At 46.0% G+C, this 13,044-nt stretch overlaps 1 protein-coding gene across 1 annotated transcript in view; it reads left to right on the top strand.

The window, feature by feature from the left end:
- Positions 1 to 463: 463 nt before the first annotated feature.
- Positions 464 to 13,044, top strand: part of EXOC3L4 (exocyst complex component 3 like 4) — a 39,590-nt gene continuing 27,009 nt past the window's right edge. The window contains exons 1-4 of the mRNA XM_074998706.1: positions 464 to 540; positions 7,234 to 7,840; positions 9,268 to 9,919; positions 12,027 to 12,144. Coding sequence (XP_074854807.1) covers positions 7,273 to 7,840; positions 9,268 to 9,919; positions 12,027 to 12,144 — 1,338 coding nt within the window. The 5' untranslated portion in view covers positions 464 to 540; positions 7,234 to 7,272. The remainder of the gene's footprint in view (positions 541 to 7,233; positions 7,841 to 9,267; positions 9,920 to 12,026; positions 12,145 to 13,044) is intronic.

Below are 13,044 nucleotides of genomic sequence, written 5' to 3'. Positions count from 1 at the left end.
CACAAAAAAGTGGGTCAGATTTTTTTCTCCTCTTGTGGACTTGGCTGGTAGTGCATGGCCACAGTGGGACTAGGTCAGAGTGTCACCCAGTGCCCACCCAAACATCAGGCACCCATCATTTTAGGGCTAAGGGAAGAGTCCTTTTTCCCTACTCACAAACTGTCCTTAAAAATAAAATAAAATAAAATAAAATAAAGATTTTAAAAAATTATGCTGTTAGCCGACCTAGCGTCCGTGGACTCCAGTGCTCTACAAATCATTGAATTCCTGGTAGCTTGAATTTGTCCATGGCCTACACCCCTTTACTTTGTTATCAGTCTGAGAGTGAAAGTGAAAACACCTCTCTACGCCCAGACCTGCACAGCAAAGTGCTGCAGGGGACTTTTGTCTGGGCGGGCCACCTTTCTTCCTCATACAGATCGTTTCAATTCAGTACTGTGGAAATCCAGAGATGAGAAAGAGGAGACCCTTGCTGTCGGGAGAAGGCCCAACTGCCAGGTCCTGAGGAGAGCAAGGAACCACTGCTGCCAGCTAAACCAGGTAAGTGTCTCTGGGAGCCATTGCCAAACTCCCTAGGCCTGCAGGGATCTTGACAGCAGTGGGAGGCTGCCATGTTTAAAGTGCTAAGTTTCTGCTGTTCTGTTTTGTTGGAGTAGAGGCTAACATGGCTACCTCTCTGTTACTAATGAACCTAAATAGCAAATCACCCCCTCACTTCACATTACATCTGAGAAAGCAGGTCTTTGACCATGAAAGCTTATGCTCCAAAATACCTATTAGCCTATAAGGTGCCACAGGATTTCTCTTTGTTTTTCACATACAGAGTACTCTCTCTCTCTCTCTCTCTCTCTCTCTCTCTCACACACACACACACACACACACACACACACACTACCCTGTGACTCAGGGCTTCTTCACATACAGAGTACTCTCTCTCTCTCTCTCTCTCTCTCTCACACACACACACACACACACACACGCTACCCTGTGACTCAGGGCTCCTTCATCAACATGAGGTATCAGGTGGCTTTGAAAACATTTGAATTCTAAGCAAAACCTGGGGACTGTTAGTATTATGGAATGTTTATGCTGCAGCAGCTGTCAGCAACCCCGATAAGGATCCAGTCCCCACTGTGCTCGAGGCGCTACAAACGTATCAGAAGGCACAAAAGGATCAGTAGTCCAAAGGGCACAGTAGTTACAATCAATCCAATAATATTGCTCAAGAGGGTGAAAGTGCAGCTAAACTCTGCAATGAGGTGTCTGAATAAAATAGTGTTTTGCTCGGATGGGAAGAAGGAGTTTGCAGGTAAGTGCTAATCACAGCATTAAAGTTACAGTTAAAAATAAAAAGATGATTGTTTTTAAAAGGAGTGCTAAAGAAAATCAAAGCTTTCAGATGATACGGGACCACCAAGTCGAGCAGCAACTTAGCTGAATAACCATTACATGTTATTATTGATTCTAGCAGACGTATCTAGTTGCTCAGGCCTTTACCTGAAGGAGTATTTTGAAATTAAATGGGAAATGGCCATGCTTTGTTCCGATGATTGTGTTTTTCAAAAACAAAGAAAAACAAAGGTTGGAGTGAGGCGTGAGGAGGGCAGGGGGGCATGTGAGGGCTCAAGGCAGTGGGAGGTAGGTGCAGGAGTCATGGCAGGTGGGAGGGGCAGAAGTTAGGGCAGGGGTCCTCAGGATGGGGGACTGGGTTGTGGGGGGCGGGTTACCAGGGCCTCCCGTGGTGGTGAGGGTGGTGCTGTCCCTGCTAGCAGCTCGTGCCAGGGGTCCCAGGCAGTGCCCACTGGCCAGAGGCTCCTGCTGGGAGGGAGGGATCTGGGGCTGTGTGCTTGCTGGGTGGGGCCTGATGCTCTGCAGGGTAGTCCCAGCCTCCTGCTGCCCCACACCTCAGCCTACAGCCTGTCCGGGGCAGGGGCAGGGGCAGGGGAGCCCCTGCTCTGGGGTGGTCTTGTTTGGGATAGTGGACCCCCACCTCCAGTGCCCCCCACAGCCTACAGGCTGTCTGTGGGGGCAGGGCTCTGGGGGCAGTCCCCAGCCTCTGGTGGCCCCCTTTAGCCTGCAGACTCTGGGGGGCTCCCCAGCCTCCAATGGCCCTTCTTGCAGGCTGTCTGGGGAGAGGCCAGGCTCTGGGAGCCTTCCCCCATGTACATGCCCCCCACAGTCTGTAGCCTGTCTGGGAGGGGGAGACAGGCTCCAGGGGGCTGCCCTCCTCCAGCTGCCCCCCCACCCCCAAGTCTGCAGGATCTTTCCAGGGGAGCCAGGCTCTGGGGGGGTGGCTGTCTCCCCCTCCAGCAGCACTCCTGTGGCCTGCAGGCTGTTTGGGTAGGGCCAGGTTCCAGCAGGCTGAGTCCCCTCCAGCTACCTCCCTGCAGGTTCTGCTACACAGTGCCTGGGGAAAGGACAGAATCATGGCTCTGCCGACTTGCCATGGCAGGGAGCAGTCACTCTGCACAGCCCGCTTCCCCGCCCAATGCCTGCCCCATAGCCATGCAGCCACAAGGATTGGGGTTTTCAACTGGAAGTTGTGCAGCTGGTGAACATGATGCCTCCCAGGAAAGTGCCAGGTCCCTGAGACGGTGCAAGCCAGGCCAGTTCAAGCCCCCAGTGGCAGCAGCAGCAAGAGTTCACATACCCTTGGCTAGGGCCTTCCTTCCTTTGTGTTTATGCAACAGTGGGGGCCCTGTCTGTGATGTGGCCTCTTGAGACTATTGCAAGAGAAATTAATCAGCTAAGAAATAATAGCAAAGATAAGCCATTGACGATCATGAACAACCAGACAGTTCAGTAGGACTATCTCCCTAGTAAATGATGAATTTATTTCTCTTACAGTCAAGTGGACTGATCACCATCTGAAGCGCATCTCCATTACAGTGGCCAAGCTACAGTAAAGCTGCTGCAGCTCCACAGTGTAGTGCTTCCTGTAATGATAGGTTTTCCCACTGCTGCAGTTAATCCATCTCAGACAGGCAGTAGTTAGGGGCCAGGCAGGCAGTAGTTAGAGGGATTCAGTTAGAACAGCTGAATTCTTCTGTTGACCTAGCTGCCTCTCCAAGTGTGGTCACCCTAAGCACTGTACATGGGATGACATTGACCCTGCTCAATCCCATTGGCTGGTTTCTAACCAACAATCAGCCAATGGGAGCTTCCTGTCTCAAAAACAGGCAGTGCGCAAAGAAGCTTTCCCCCCTCCCTTCAGGCTGGCAGCTATTCAGCAAGCACATGGCCCCAGGCATTAATATCCATCATATTAACATAATGGAAGAGTGCGGCCCTCAATCACTTTCCACATTCTTGGAGTGGTCTCCCATCAAAAATTATCATCCACCCCAAAGAAGAGGAATGAGATGAAATGACACTGGAAAAGATGGCAGCAGCTGTCTCATTGTCTATAGTTGGGCTACTAATGTTTTAGCAATGGTGGGCCATAGTTTTTAAATTCTCACACCCTACACTTCAACAAAATCAATATGCAAGCTGGTCCCAAGCTGGCCTTGATTTGTTTGACTTCGAAGTGCTTTCAAACAGCGTGTGCTCTATAAAACTTCACTGCACGCTGTAGCTACTGTAGCACTGTAACCATGACAATTCAGAGCACAGAAAACACGATGCTTTGATTTCTTATTTAAGGAACTAAAGAACACTGAGGCTTTTCGGTGTGCTTTAGTCACTGCTATGTGATGTGTGTAACTGACTGACTGCATCATGAGCCAGAATTCCATGCTGAATGGCTGCACATCGCAGAGCAGAAACAAGACAGTGGCAACCAAGCCCAAAGCTCGCACAGGCTGTATGTCCACTACCAAGTTTTGTTGACAAAACAAAAATGGCCAGTGGGTCTTTGCACTTGCTCCCTCTATCACCAGATCATGTCCACCCTGGGGGAACCTGTCATCAACAGTGTGAGCAATGCACTAATGTACATGTCCCACTTACAGGCTACGTCTACAAGGGCAGCCTCTGTCAACAAAACTCTCTGAGCGTCTACACAGTTAAAACGCTCTGTCGAGAGTTTGCTGACAAAACTCAGCTGTTCAGCCAGCAGTGCTATACCTCTCCTTGATCAGCTGTAAGGCCTCTGTCGACAGCGTTTTGTTGACAGAGTGCCTATGTAGACACTTCTGTCAACAGAGGGCTTCTGGTTCCCCTGGCAGCCCTGTTTGCAGAGCTGCTGGTCAGCTGTTCTACTGACAGAGGGAAGGGCAGTCTGGCTGCTCTCTGTGGACAGAGTGGCTTGCTCTTTCAAGCAGCTTTTATGTGTAGATGCAATCTGTTGACAGAGGTATTGTTGAGGTTTCTCTGTCGACAGTGACAAATACCCAGAAACCAACTACTCCAAGATAGGCCCAAACAAGCCAATAACAGAACACCACTTGTTATTACCTATGGCCCCTAACTCAAACCACTGCAACACATCATTAAAGACCTACAACCTATCCTAAATCATGATGCCACACTCCAGAAGGCCCTAGGTGACAGGTCTGTTCTCTCTTATAGACACCATCCTAACCTTATGAGGAGTCTCAGTAGCAACCACAATAATACTAATCCTGGAACTTGTCCTAGCAACAAGCTTCATTGTCAACTTTGTCCACATACCTATTCTGGAGATAACAGCACTGGACCTAAACATGTTAATTACAGAATCAGGGGCACATTCTTCTGTTCCTCAACTAACATATAGATGCCGTCATGTGTCAGCAATGCCCACACACTATGTATATTGGGCAAACTGCAAACACTCTTACACAAAGAATGAATGGACATAGATCAGACGTCAAAAATGTCCAAATACACAAACCTGTCAGCCAGCACTTTAATGGAGTGGGCCATTCTGTTAAAGACTTAAGAGTCTTTCTCCCTGTTCTGGAGAAAAGAGCTTTTTACAACTGTCTACAGAGAGAATGTTTGGCAATAACACATTAACATGTAGAATAGTAACAGAGAGATAGCTGTGCTAGTCTATATACTGTCAAAACAAAAAAGCAGTCCAGTAACACTTTGAAGACTAATAAAATAATTTATCAGGTGATGAGCTTTTTGTGCGACAGACCCACTTCTTCAGATCTACAGCTTGTCAATGTGTAGAATTTGAATATAAAAGAGAGTTCAGCAGCTTCTCTTTCCAAACAGTTGTGAAAATTCCTCTTCAGTCAAACACAAACTTTCAGGTCCCATGTGGTTTGAACAGGGACAGCAATTACCTGACCCATTATAAGGACTCTTTCACATAGTTTGGTGTTTCCTGACACTTAACTTCCCCACCCCCACCCCCTCTTTTTGCTCTTCTTTCTGATTTGCCAAATTTGATAACAGTTTTTCTGATTTGTCAACCTTGATAATTTTTGGGCCTCTGTGCTTTACATATTGAGTCTGTTCTGGTAAGGCTGTGATCTGAGGAAGTGGGTCTGTCCCACAAAAGCTCATCACCTAATAACGTTATTTTGTTAAAGTGCTACGTGGCAGCTTTTTTGTTTTGAGAGGCTGCCTGTGTAGATGTAGCCTACAATGTTGTGGGATGGCGGAGCTGATCCCTGTCCATCTCGGGCATTTCTTCTGAGCGCTCCCACAGCCGCCTCAGCCGCTGGGAACCGCCTGGGGAGGAGCTCTGTGTGCTGAGGAATGTCACAGCAGCCCTGCCTCCCCTGCCCTGCAGCAGCAGTCTCCCTGTGTTGTGTTCCTAGTGCAGGGGAGAACAGGAGCAGTCCAACGATTTGCTCTTTGTCTCCCAAAGAGAGCGGCTCACTCAACTGTCAGATACTTCCAGGAGCTTTGAAAGGGGAGAGGTGCATACCTGCAGGGCAGGAGAGATCAAAACACTGAGCAGAGCCATCAGAGCAGGCCTTGTGGGATACTGGCAGAAGCCAGTTCTGTCAACAAAGCAGACAGCAGTCTCTACAGTAGCTCTTTGTTGGCAATACAGGGCAGGGAAAGCAAAAAAAAGTCTCTTGCAGGGGTGGAAGCTTTTTTTTTTTTTTTTTTTTTTTGGCTGAAACTGAGCACTTTTCCTGACAAAACGTCCATTGCAGCTCACTGGGGTTTTTTGCCAACAAGGCAGTTTTTGGTAGTAAAACTTAGTAGTGTAAACATAGCCATAGAACTGGAAGGGACCTGTAAGAGTCAGCAAGCCCAGTCCCCTGTACCCATAGCAGAACCAACCACCATCTAGACCAGGGGCAGGCGAGATATGGCTGGCAGGCTGGATCCAGCCCACCTAACACTTGGATCTGGCCTGTGGTCTGCCTTGGGCCTGCATGTTATTTGTGTCCTGCTGCTGGGGTAACAGGAGCTGTGTGGTAAACAGCCAGCTGACTCTTCCAAGCTGGTGCATTCTCTTCCTTTGGGAGCAGCAGGCCTGGCAATTGGCAAGAGTTCAATGGACAAGGGGGCTAGTCATACAGGGAACACTTAGAGTATGTGGAGGTTGGTGAATGCCTATTGCTACTTGTACAGAGGGGATGAGATTTGTGTGTAACACCTACAGACCTAGGTTGCCAGCCCCAGAGACAGAACCTGCAAGTATAGGGTCTAAAGCCCTGCACTCTACCACATGAGCTAAAGGCCAGCTGGCTTTTAACTATGTGGTAGAGCGCAGAACTTTAGACCCTGTGCTCACAGGTTCTCTCTCTGGGGCTGGAAGCCCGGCTCTGTCAGCGTTACAACTGGTGCATTGGCTGGAAAGAACTGCTGGAAGGTCTCAGAAGCTCGGGATGCACTTCCTCAGCCCAGGGAAGCATGTAGTACCCAGAGACACTGAGACCTTGTCTGGTGTGAGTGGAGTCTCTGCTCTACAGCCTTAGCTAAGAGCCAGCTGGCCTTTAGCTCATGTGGTAGAGTGCAGGGCTTTAGACCCTCTGCTCACAGGTTCTATCCTGGGGCTAGCAACCCAGGTCTAGCAGCCTTACATGTAGAAGCCTCCAGGCCCTGCTCATGTTGCCAGTTGCTGTTATTTTCAGTGACCTCATCCACAACAGGCACAGACAAGACTGCTTCACGCTTAGATCAGGTGGTGATGAAGTGTCTCACAACCCTGGTCATCCTGAGGCCCATCATAGGTTATGACAGGCTTGCCTCCTCTGTCAGTTTGACACAAAGCGGGATACAAAAAGTTGCTGTCTAAGGGTGATTTATGAGACACAACAATATCCCAGCCTTACATGAATCCCATGGTGAGTCCTAGTACTGAATCCTGCTCATCTGCTTCTTTTGTTTGACTAGTTACGCCTCCTTCTGAAAACCAGTTATTGTAATGGTGAGATGGATGAAAATAAGGAGATACCCAAACCCCATGAAAAAGTGGAGTCTCCATCGGAACAGGCATCCCCAGTAAATAGCATGGAGGATGAAGAAACTGATTCCTTTTTTGAGCTGAGTAGCTCACCCTTAAATAATCAGGAAGCAAAGAGCCGGGAAAGTGTTCTCAAAAGAATGTTAAGTACCAAGAGAAGTAAACAAAGTTTAACCAAAGACAAAGAAGAAAATAAGGGGAGACTTGAACCCCAAGAAAAAGTGGCATCTCCATCTCCAGCATCCCCTGTGAAAAGCATGGAACATGAAGAAACTAATTCTCTATTGGAATTGAATCATTCACCCTTGAGCAAGCAGGAGGCAAAGAGCCAGGAAAGTGCTTTTCAAAGAATGTTCAGCTTCAGAAAAAGTAAAGAGAAAGCAATTGAGGATTCCAATACCCTGAGACGAAGGAAACATTTTGCACTGAATACCCTCAGGAAAAACGGAGAGGGCGGCAGCGCTAAGAACGTGACTGATGCCAGCATGGAAAAGAGTGGGGAGAATACAGAGCTCATTAAACGAGAACCTCTCTCGGGTAAGTGAAAATAAAATCCACTGTAAAAACGCTTGCTAGGAGTCTAATACCATTCAAAGTAGACACTGCAAGGCCCCTTGCACAGTACAGCAGTGAATGAAATGGATTTGCTTGGGTAGTGAATAACCTGGTCCCTTGCAGGTTTCTTGGCATCTTTAAAGGCTGAGCATGGAACACATCAGACGCCTATGATCAACTCACATTCCTAATCTATGCAAGACCCAGAGGCCATTGTTGCTGTCACTGGCTGGACGGGTTAGAAGGGTTATTTTGCAAATGGAAGATCTATATCAGTGAAGTTGCTTAAACTGCTTCACCTTGTTACAGTTTGAGCTTTGTAAAACGGATCTGAGTCCATCTTGTCAGCATTGCATACCTCGTGGCCTAAATTCAGAGATCCTGGCCAGAACCCGCAGACAACATTATGATAATCTATGCTCACCTCCCACAGACGTTTTGTCATTGTATTTCACTAGTAATCCTTCGCCGAGTCCAATTTCTTGTGTCTGAACAAACGTATCTCTTTTAGAAAGGCATTCCATTGTGATTTAAAGATTGCAAGTGCTGGAGAATTCCCCACAGTCAGTGGTAAACAGGACCAGTAGCTAATGCCCTCATTGTTTTTTTTTTAAATATGTTTTATTTCCAGTTTGAATTTGTTTACCTTCTGTTTTTCCGGCCATTCAATTGCATTGGGACTTGAGCCGCTAAATTAACAAGTCAATTAGTATCAAACCTCTTTCTTGTGTAGGTACTTACAATGATCGTATTACCTCAGACTTCCTCTATGATTAAACTCACTAGACGGTACTCCGTTAGTCTCTCATTATAAAGCAGGAGTATGGAATCGTTTCTGAGTCAGGCACCACTGACCCAAAAAAAAAAAAATCAGTTGGGGACCACTCAAGTGAGAAGCAAAAAAAACCCACCAACCCCAACCAAAACAAAAAGAACCCCCACCGCTAGTGTGGTCCCCAACTAAAAAACAAAACAAAAACAACAAAAACCTGTTCTGTTCACTCCCTCTGGGGCATTTGGCATTGGCCACTGCTGGCAGACAGGATACTGGGCTGGATGGACCTTTGGTCTGACCCAGTATGGCCATTCTTATGTACTCCGACACTGCTTTCTCCTGTGGCCTTTACTAGGGTTGTCAACTTTCTGACTACACAAAACCATTACACCTTGCCCCACTGCTTTTCCAGAGCCCTGTCCCCACTCACTGTACACCCCCTTGCTCAGTCACTCTCCCCCACCCTCACTCACTTGCTCATTTTCACCAAGCTGAAGAGGGTCCCTTTTTGACTGGTTGTTCCATCAAAAGCTGGACACTGGTTTACCTTATCCCTACTGTTATAAAGGATGCATTAAATAACAAAGTTAATGCCTAATCCGCTCTCTCTCTCCTGCCCATATTCTCTCTGCAGTACTGGAAATAAGTGAACTTATACAGAACAAGCAAATATTGGAGGCCTTTGAATGCATCAGGTATTTGGAGGATGAAGTTATAACTGAAAAAGAGGCCAAGAAATATGAAGCCAGTCCTACAGAATATGCCCGGAAGGTCAAAGATGTGGATTTGCTTTATATCTCTGTCACTAACTCAATCAAATCCATCGTGGAGGAAACACTTAATAAGCCCAGGGTAAATGAAAGTTTGTTGAAGTCTATGGTGACCTTAATCTCTCAGGAAGAAGCAGTTCATGCTGATGTACATGGTCTTGACTCTGCCATATCAGACTGCATCAGCAGACCCAGAATGTGGCGAGATGAGTGGAAGGAAGCTGTCAGAGAGAGTGCCAAACAGAGAGTCCACCAACTACCTATTTCTTTGAAGGAGGACAATGAGTCTTGGCTCGCTATCCATTTAGGCTTCCTGAGAAAATATGTTAGTGAAGATTTACTGAAAATTAAGCACTCAGTACAAAAATGTTACCCAGAGGACTATAAAGTATGTGAAACATACATAGAATCCTTTCACAGTGCCATTTCTTCACACCTGCATGCTCTCTTGCAGAGACCCTTGGAATTCAATGAATTGTACACTTTACTTGATTGGATTGTTAACACATACTCTGGGTAAGCTACTATTCCCCATGCTAACTCTCTCTCTTCCTGTTAGTCTATAAGGTGCCACAGGACTTCTTGTTGTTTTTAATGCACTTAGTCATTATTTAATTCCTATGTGAATAAGAAAGATGAACCCACTTGAAGTATAATGGAACATGCCAATTTGATAAAAGAGGTAAGCAAAGCTTGTGGGTAAAATGCCTACCACATGCATCCACTGAATATTTGAATTGCCTCATTTCTCTTAGGTCTTCTCTACACTAAACACCCCGTTGAGCTACTCTATGCAACTTCAGCTATGCACATAGCAAAGCTGAAATCAACATACCATTACAGAAATACACGAAGGGTGGGCTTGTTTATGGTATGCTTGTTTATATTGATTACCTACCTACACATTAGTGGCTGGCTAATTTCACAGAGCCATCACTGAAGATGCAGGTGGGTGGATCTAAGGGGGAACCTGAATGAGGAATGGCACTCCAAGTAAACATAGAAGTAAAACACATAGGCAGTTGCAAAATAAAAATGGGTAGCTAGAGCCCCTACCGATTGAGATGCTTAGCTTTATGTATCCACCTTTGAAAATATTGATTTAAATTTTGTTTTCAGTTAAGTGGTTTACTTAAACAGATGTCATCCATTTGAAATCTAGCCATATGTTTAGAGCAATTTCCGATACTACATCTGCCCTTGGCTCCCCTTGCCAGTTTTTGTGATTTTACAATGACATTTCCTTTTTTTAAGAAATATTTTCTCTCTCATTACTGTGTGTAAAACCCACGTAAACACAGGAAACTGATTATACAGAAGTGTGATTGAAGCTGGTCATTCCAGACATCCTGTTAAAATAAACTAAAACAAACAAACAGTACAATTATTCTCTTTCATGTACAGTCATCTGAGTCTTTACTAGCAACAGCAATGGGTGAAAAAAAATCAGAAAGGCACTAACTTGGGTGTACTTTTAAATGAATGACTCATTCATGCAGCTTGCTGCAGTACACAGTATTTGTATAGCTAATGGCATCTTCTACATTTCCATCTAACAAATTTGGCCAGCTGACAGAGTAACACCAGCCCTTTCAGAATAAGCTCTTCTGCATTAGCCTGCCAGAATCCACACTTGATACTGTGCAGTCTTCACTCACCTTCTATCAATTCTTGCCCTCTCTACTCAGACCTAGCTGGAATCTGTGGAATTTTCAAATCAAGGCTCCTTATGAGATGTGACCTTCCCGATACACCTTTAGTGAACAATTAGAAAGTCATATTCCACATTCAAGGAAGTTACAAACATTTTCTCTTCCTTCTCACCCACATTCAGAAGACAGAGCTGTGAATTAGTCTTGCTTGTGCAGAGTACGGATGGATGGGTTGCACAGCACGTATGAATATTGTGCAGTATTGAATCATAAATGGTACCTAATTATGGATTTTTTTGCTCTTGAGTAAGCAACACATCTGTTTCTACCCCAAAGCGGTCCTCTACCTTCCCACCAATCAGCTGTCATTTCTCCCATGAGTTACCATGCAATGCATGAGTGGTAAAGTAGTTTATCAACTCAGTGCCCTTTAAAGTCAGCCTCTAGTTCAGCATCCTCCCACTTCTTCCATATGTGGGGAAATGTTCCTCATGTCCAACCTCATTTGCACCATTGCACAATTTCCAGAAACTGCCCTTCAGAATATCACCCAGATGAGCTGAGCTGTGACCTTTCATTGTTCTCTTCACAAGGCAATAGACACGCAGTGTGACCATCTGATACTAAAGAGAACAAAAGATATAATGTTACTGGAACAAGCTGTAGAAAAATTCCGAGTCATTGTTAATGCATCAGCTTCATGTTTTTTGTTTAGTTTATTTTTTAAAACGTGACTTTTCCTGTCCAAGCAACACAAGGGTTTCATGCTTTCCAAACTTCAGAACAATGAAAATTTAAGAGCTGAGATTTTAAATTAGTGAGGAATGGTTTTCTCATTAAAGCCAGAAAGTGTGCCACACAGTTTAAATAACTTACATGCAGAATGATAATTATGTAGCTCATGCAACATGAACATTCCCTTTACTTACTCTCCTCCAAGGCAACCTCATATGTCCGTTTGAATTTTGTAGGGAAATGCTCCTGGGACACCCTGGTTTCCAAGCTGAGGTAAAGAATCAGAATCTCCCACTGCTGTTATCATCAGAAGCTTGGAATAAATTGAAAGAAGACTATGTGGATGCTCTAGGGGTAAGACTCTGGGCCCTGTTTGGCTTGTACAAGAGAAAATAATTCCAGCCTCCTACATAGATTATTCAGATGTCTCCAAAGGGGAATGCTTGCCACCAGGGTTGCCTAGAAGTCAAGTATGTTTGTGGCAGGTTGTTTCCCCTCCTTCTCACCCACCCCCCGATGTGACCTCTTGCTGATTATAGGTCCTGTTGCGGGGCCTGTCCCACCAGCTGGGTCTCACGTCTCAGTCCAGCCCTTTTATACCAAAAGAAAGCCTGATCATAGGGAACTCTTTCAGCACCCTTACAAGCTTCAGGGCTTTCATCTTAGTCCGGGTCTATACACGACCTTAAATTTTATCATAGATATACAATTCCAGCTGCAGCAATTGCATAGCTGGAATCAACTTATCTATGATCGACTTACCTGGTCGACCTCCCTTACTCCTCGCAAGGCTGAGGAGTACAGGGATTGACTGTCGAACCCTGATAGTTGCATGTTCCCCAGGAAGATTGACCCTGACTGGATTGATCTACCGGGCAGTGTAGATGTACCCATAGTTTAGGGGACTTGGGAGCATTCAGGGTTTTCTCCCACTGGATTCTCCACCAAGGTAAAGGGTCCCATTGTTGTCCCATTTTGGAGGTTGGTAGGGAAGTCCTGGCCCTCTGCCTCCACTAGGTGCTGATCAAGAGCCCAGCGGTAGATAGCTGAGTTCTGCACATTGGGGTGCTAAACAGGGAGGAAGTGCTTAATGGAGGCAGCTCTGTCCCCTTTTCCCACTGGGGTAGATTAAAAAATGACATAGTCTCCCACCTTCACAATTCATCACAGGTCTCCCCTTTGCAGGCTTTGTCAGGTCAGCATCGTGAGCTCTGAGGCAGCCAGACTTCCTAGGCATCCCTGTCCCTGGACTCA

The sequence above is a fragment of the Carettochelys insculpta genome, chromosome 6, assembly GCF_033958435.1.
Source record: "Carettochelys insculpta isolate YL-2023 chromosome 6, ASM3395843v1, whole genome shotgun sequence".
NCBI classification, from domain to species: domain Eukaryota; kingdom Metazoa; phylum Chordata; order Testudines; family Carettochelyidae; genus Carettochelys; species Carettochelys insculpta.
This window is presented reverse-complemented; position numbering and strand designations above follow the sequence as displayed.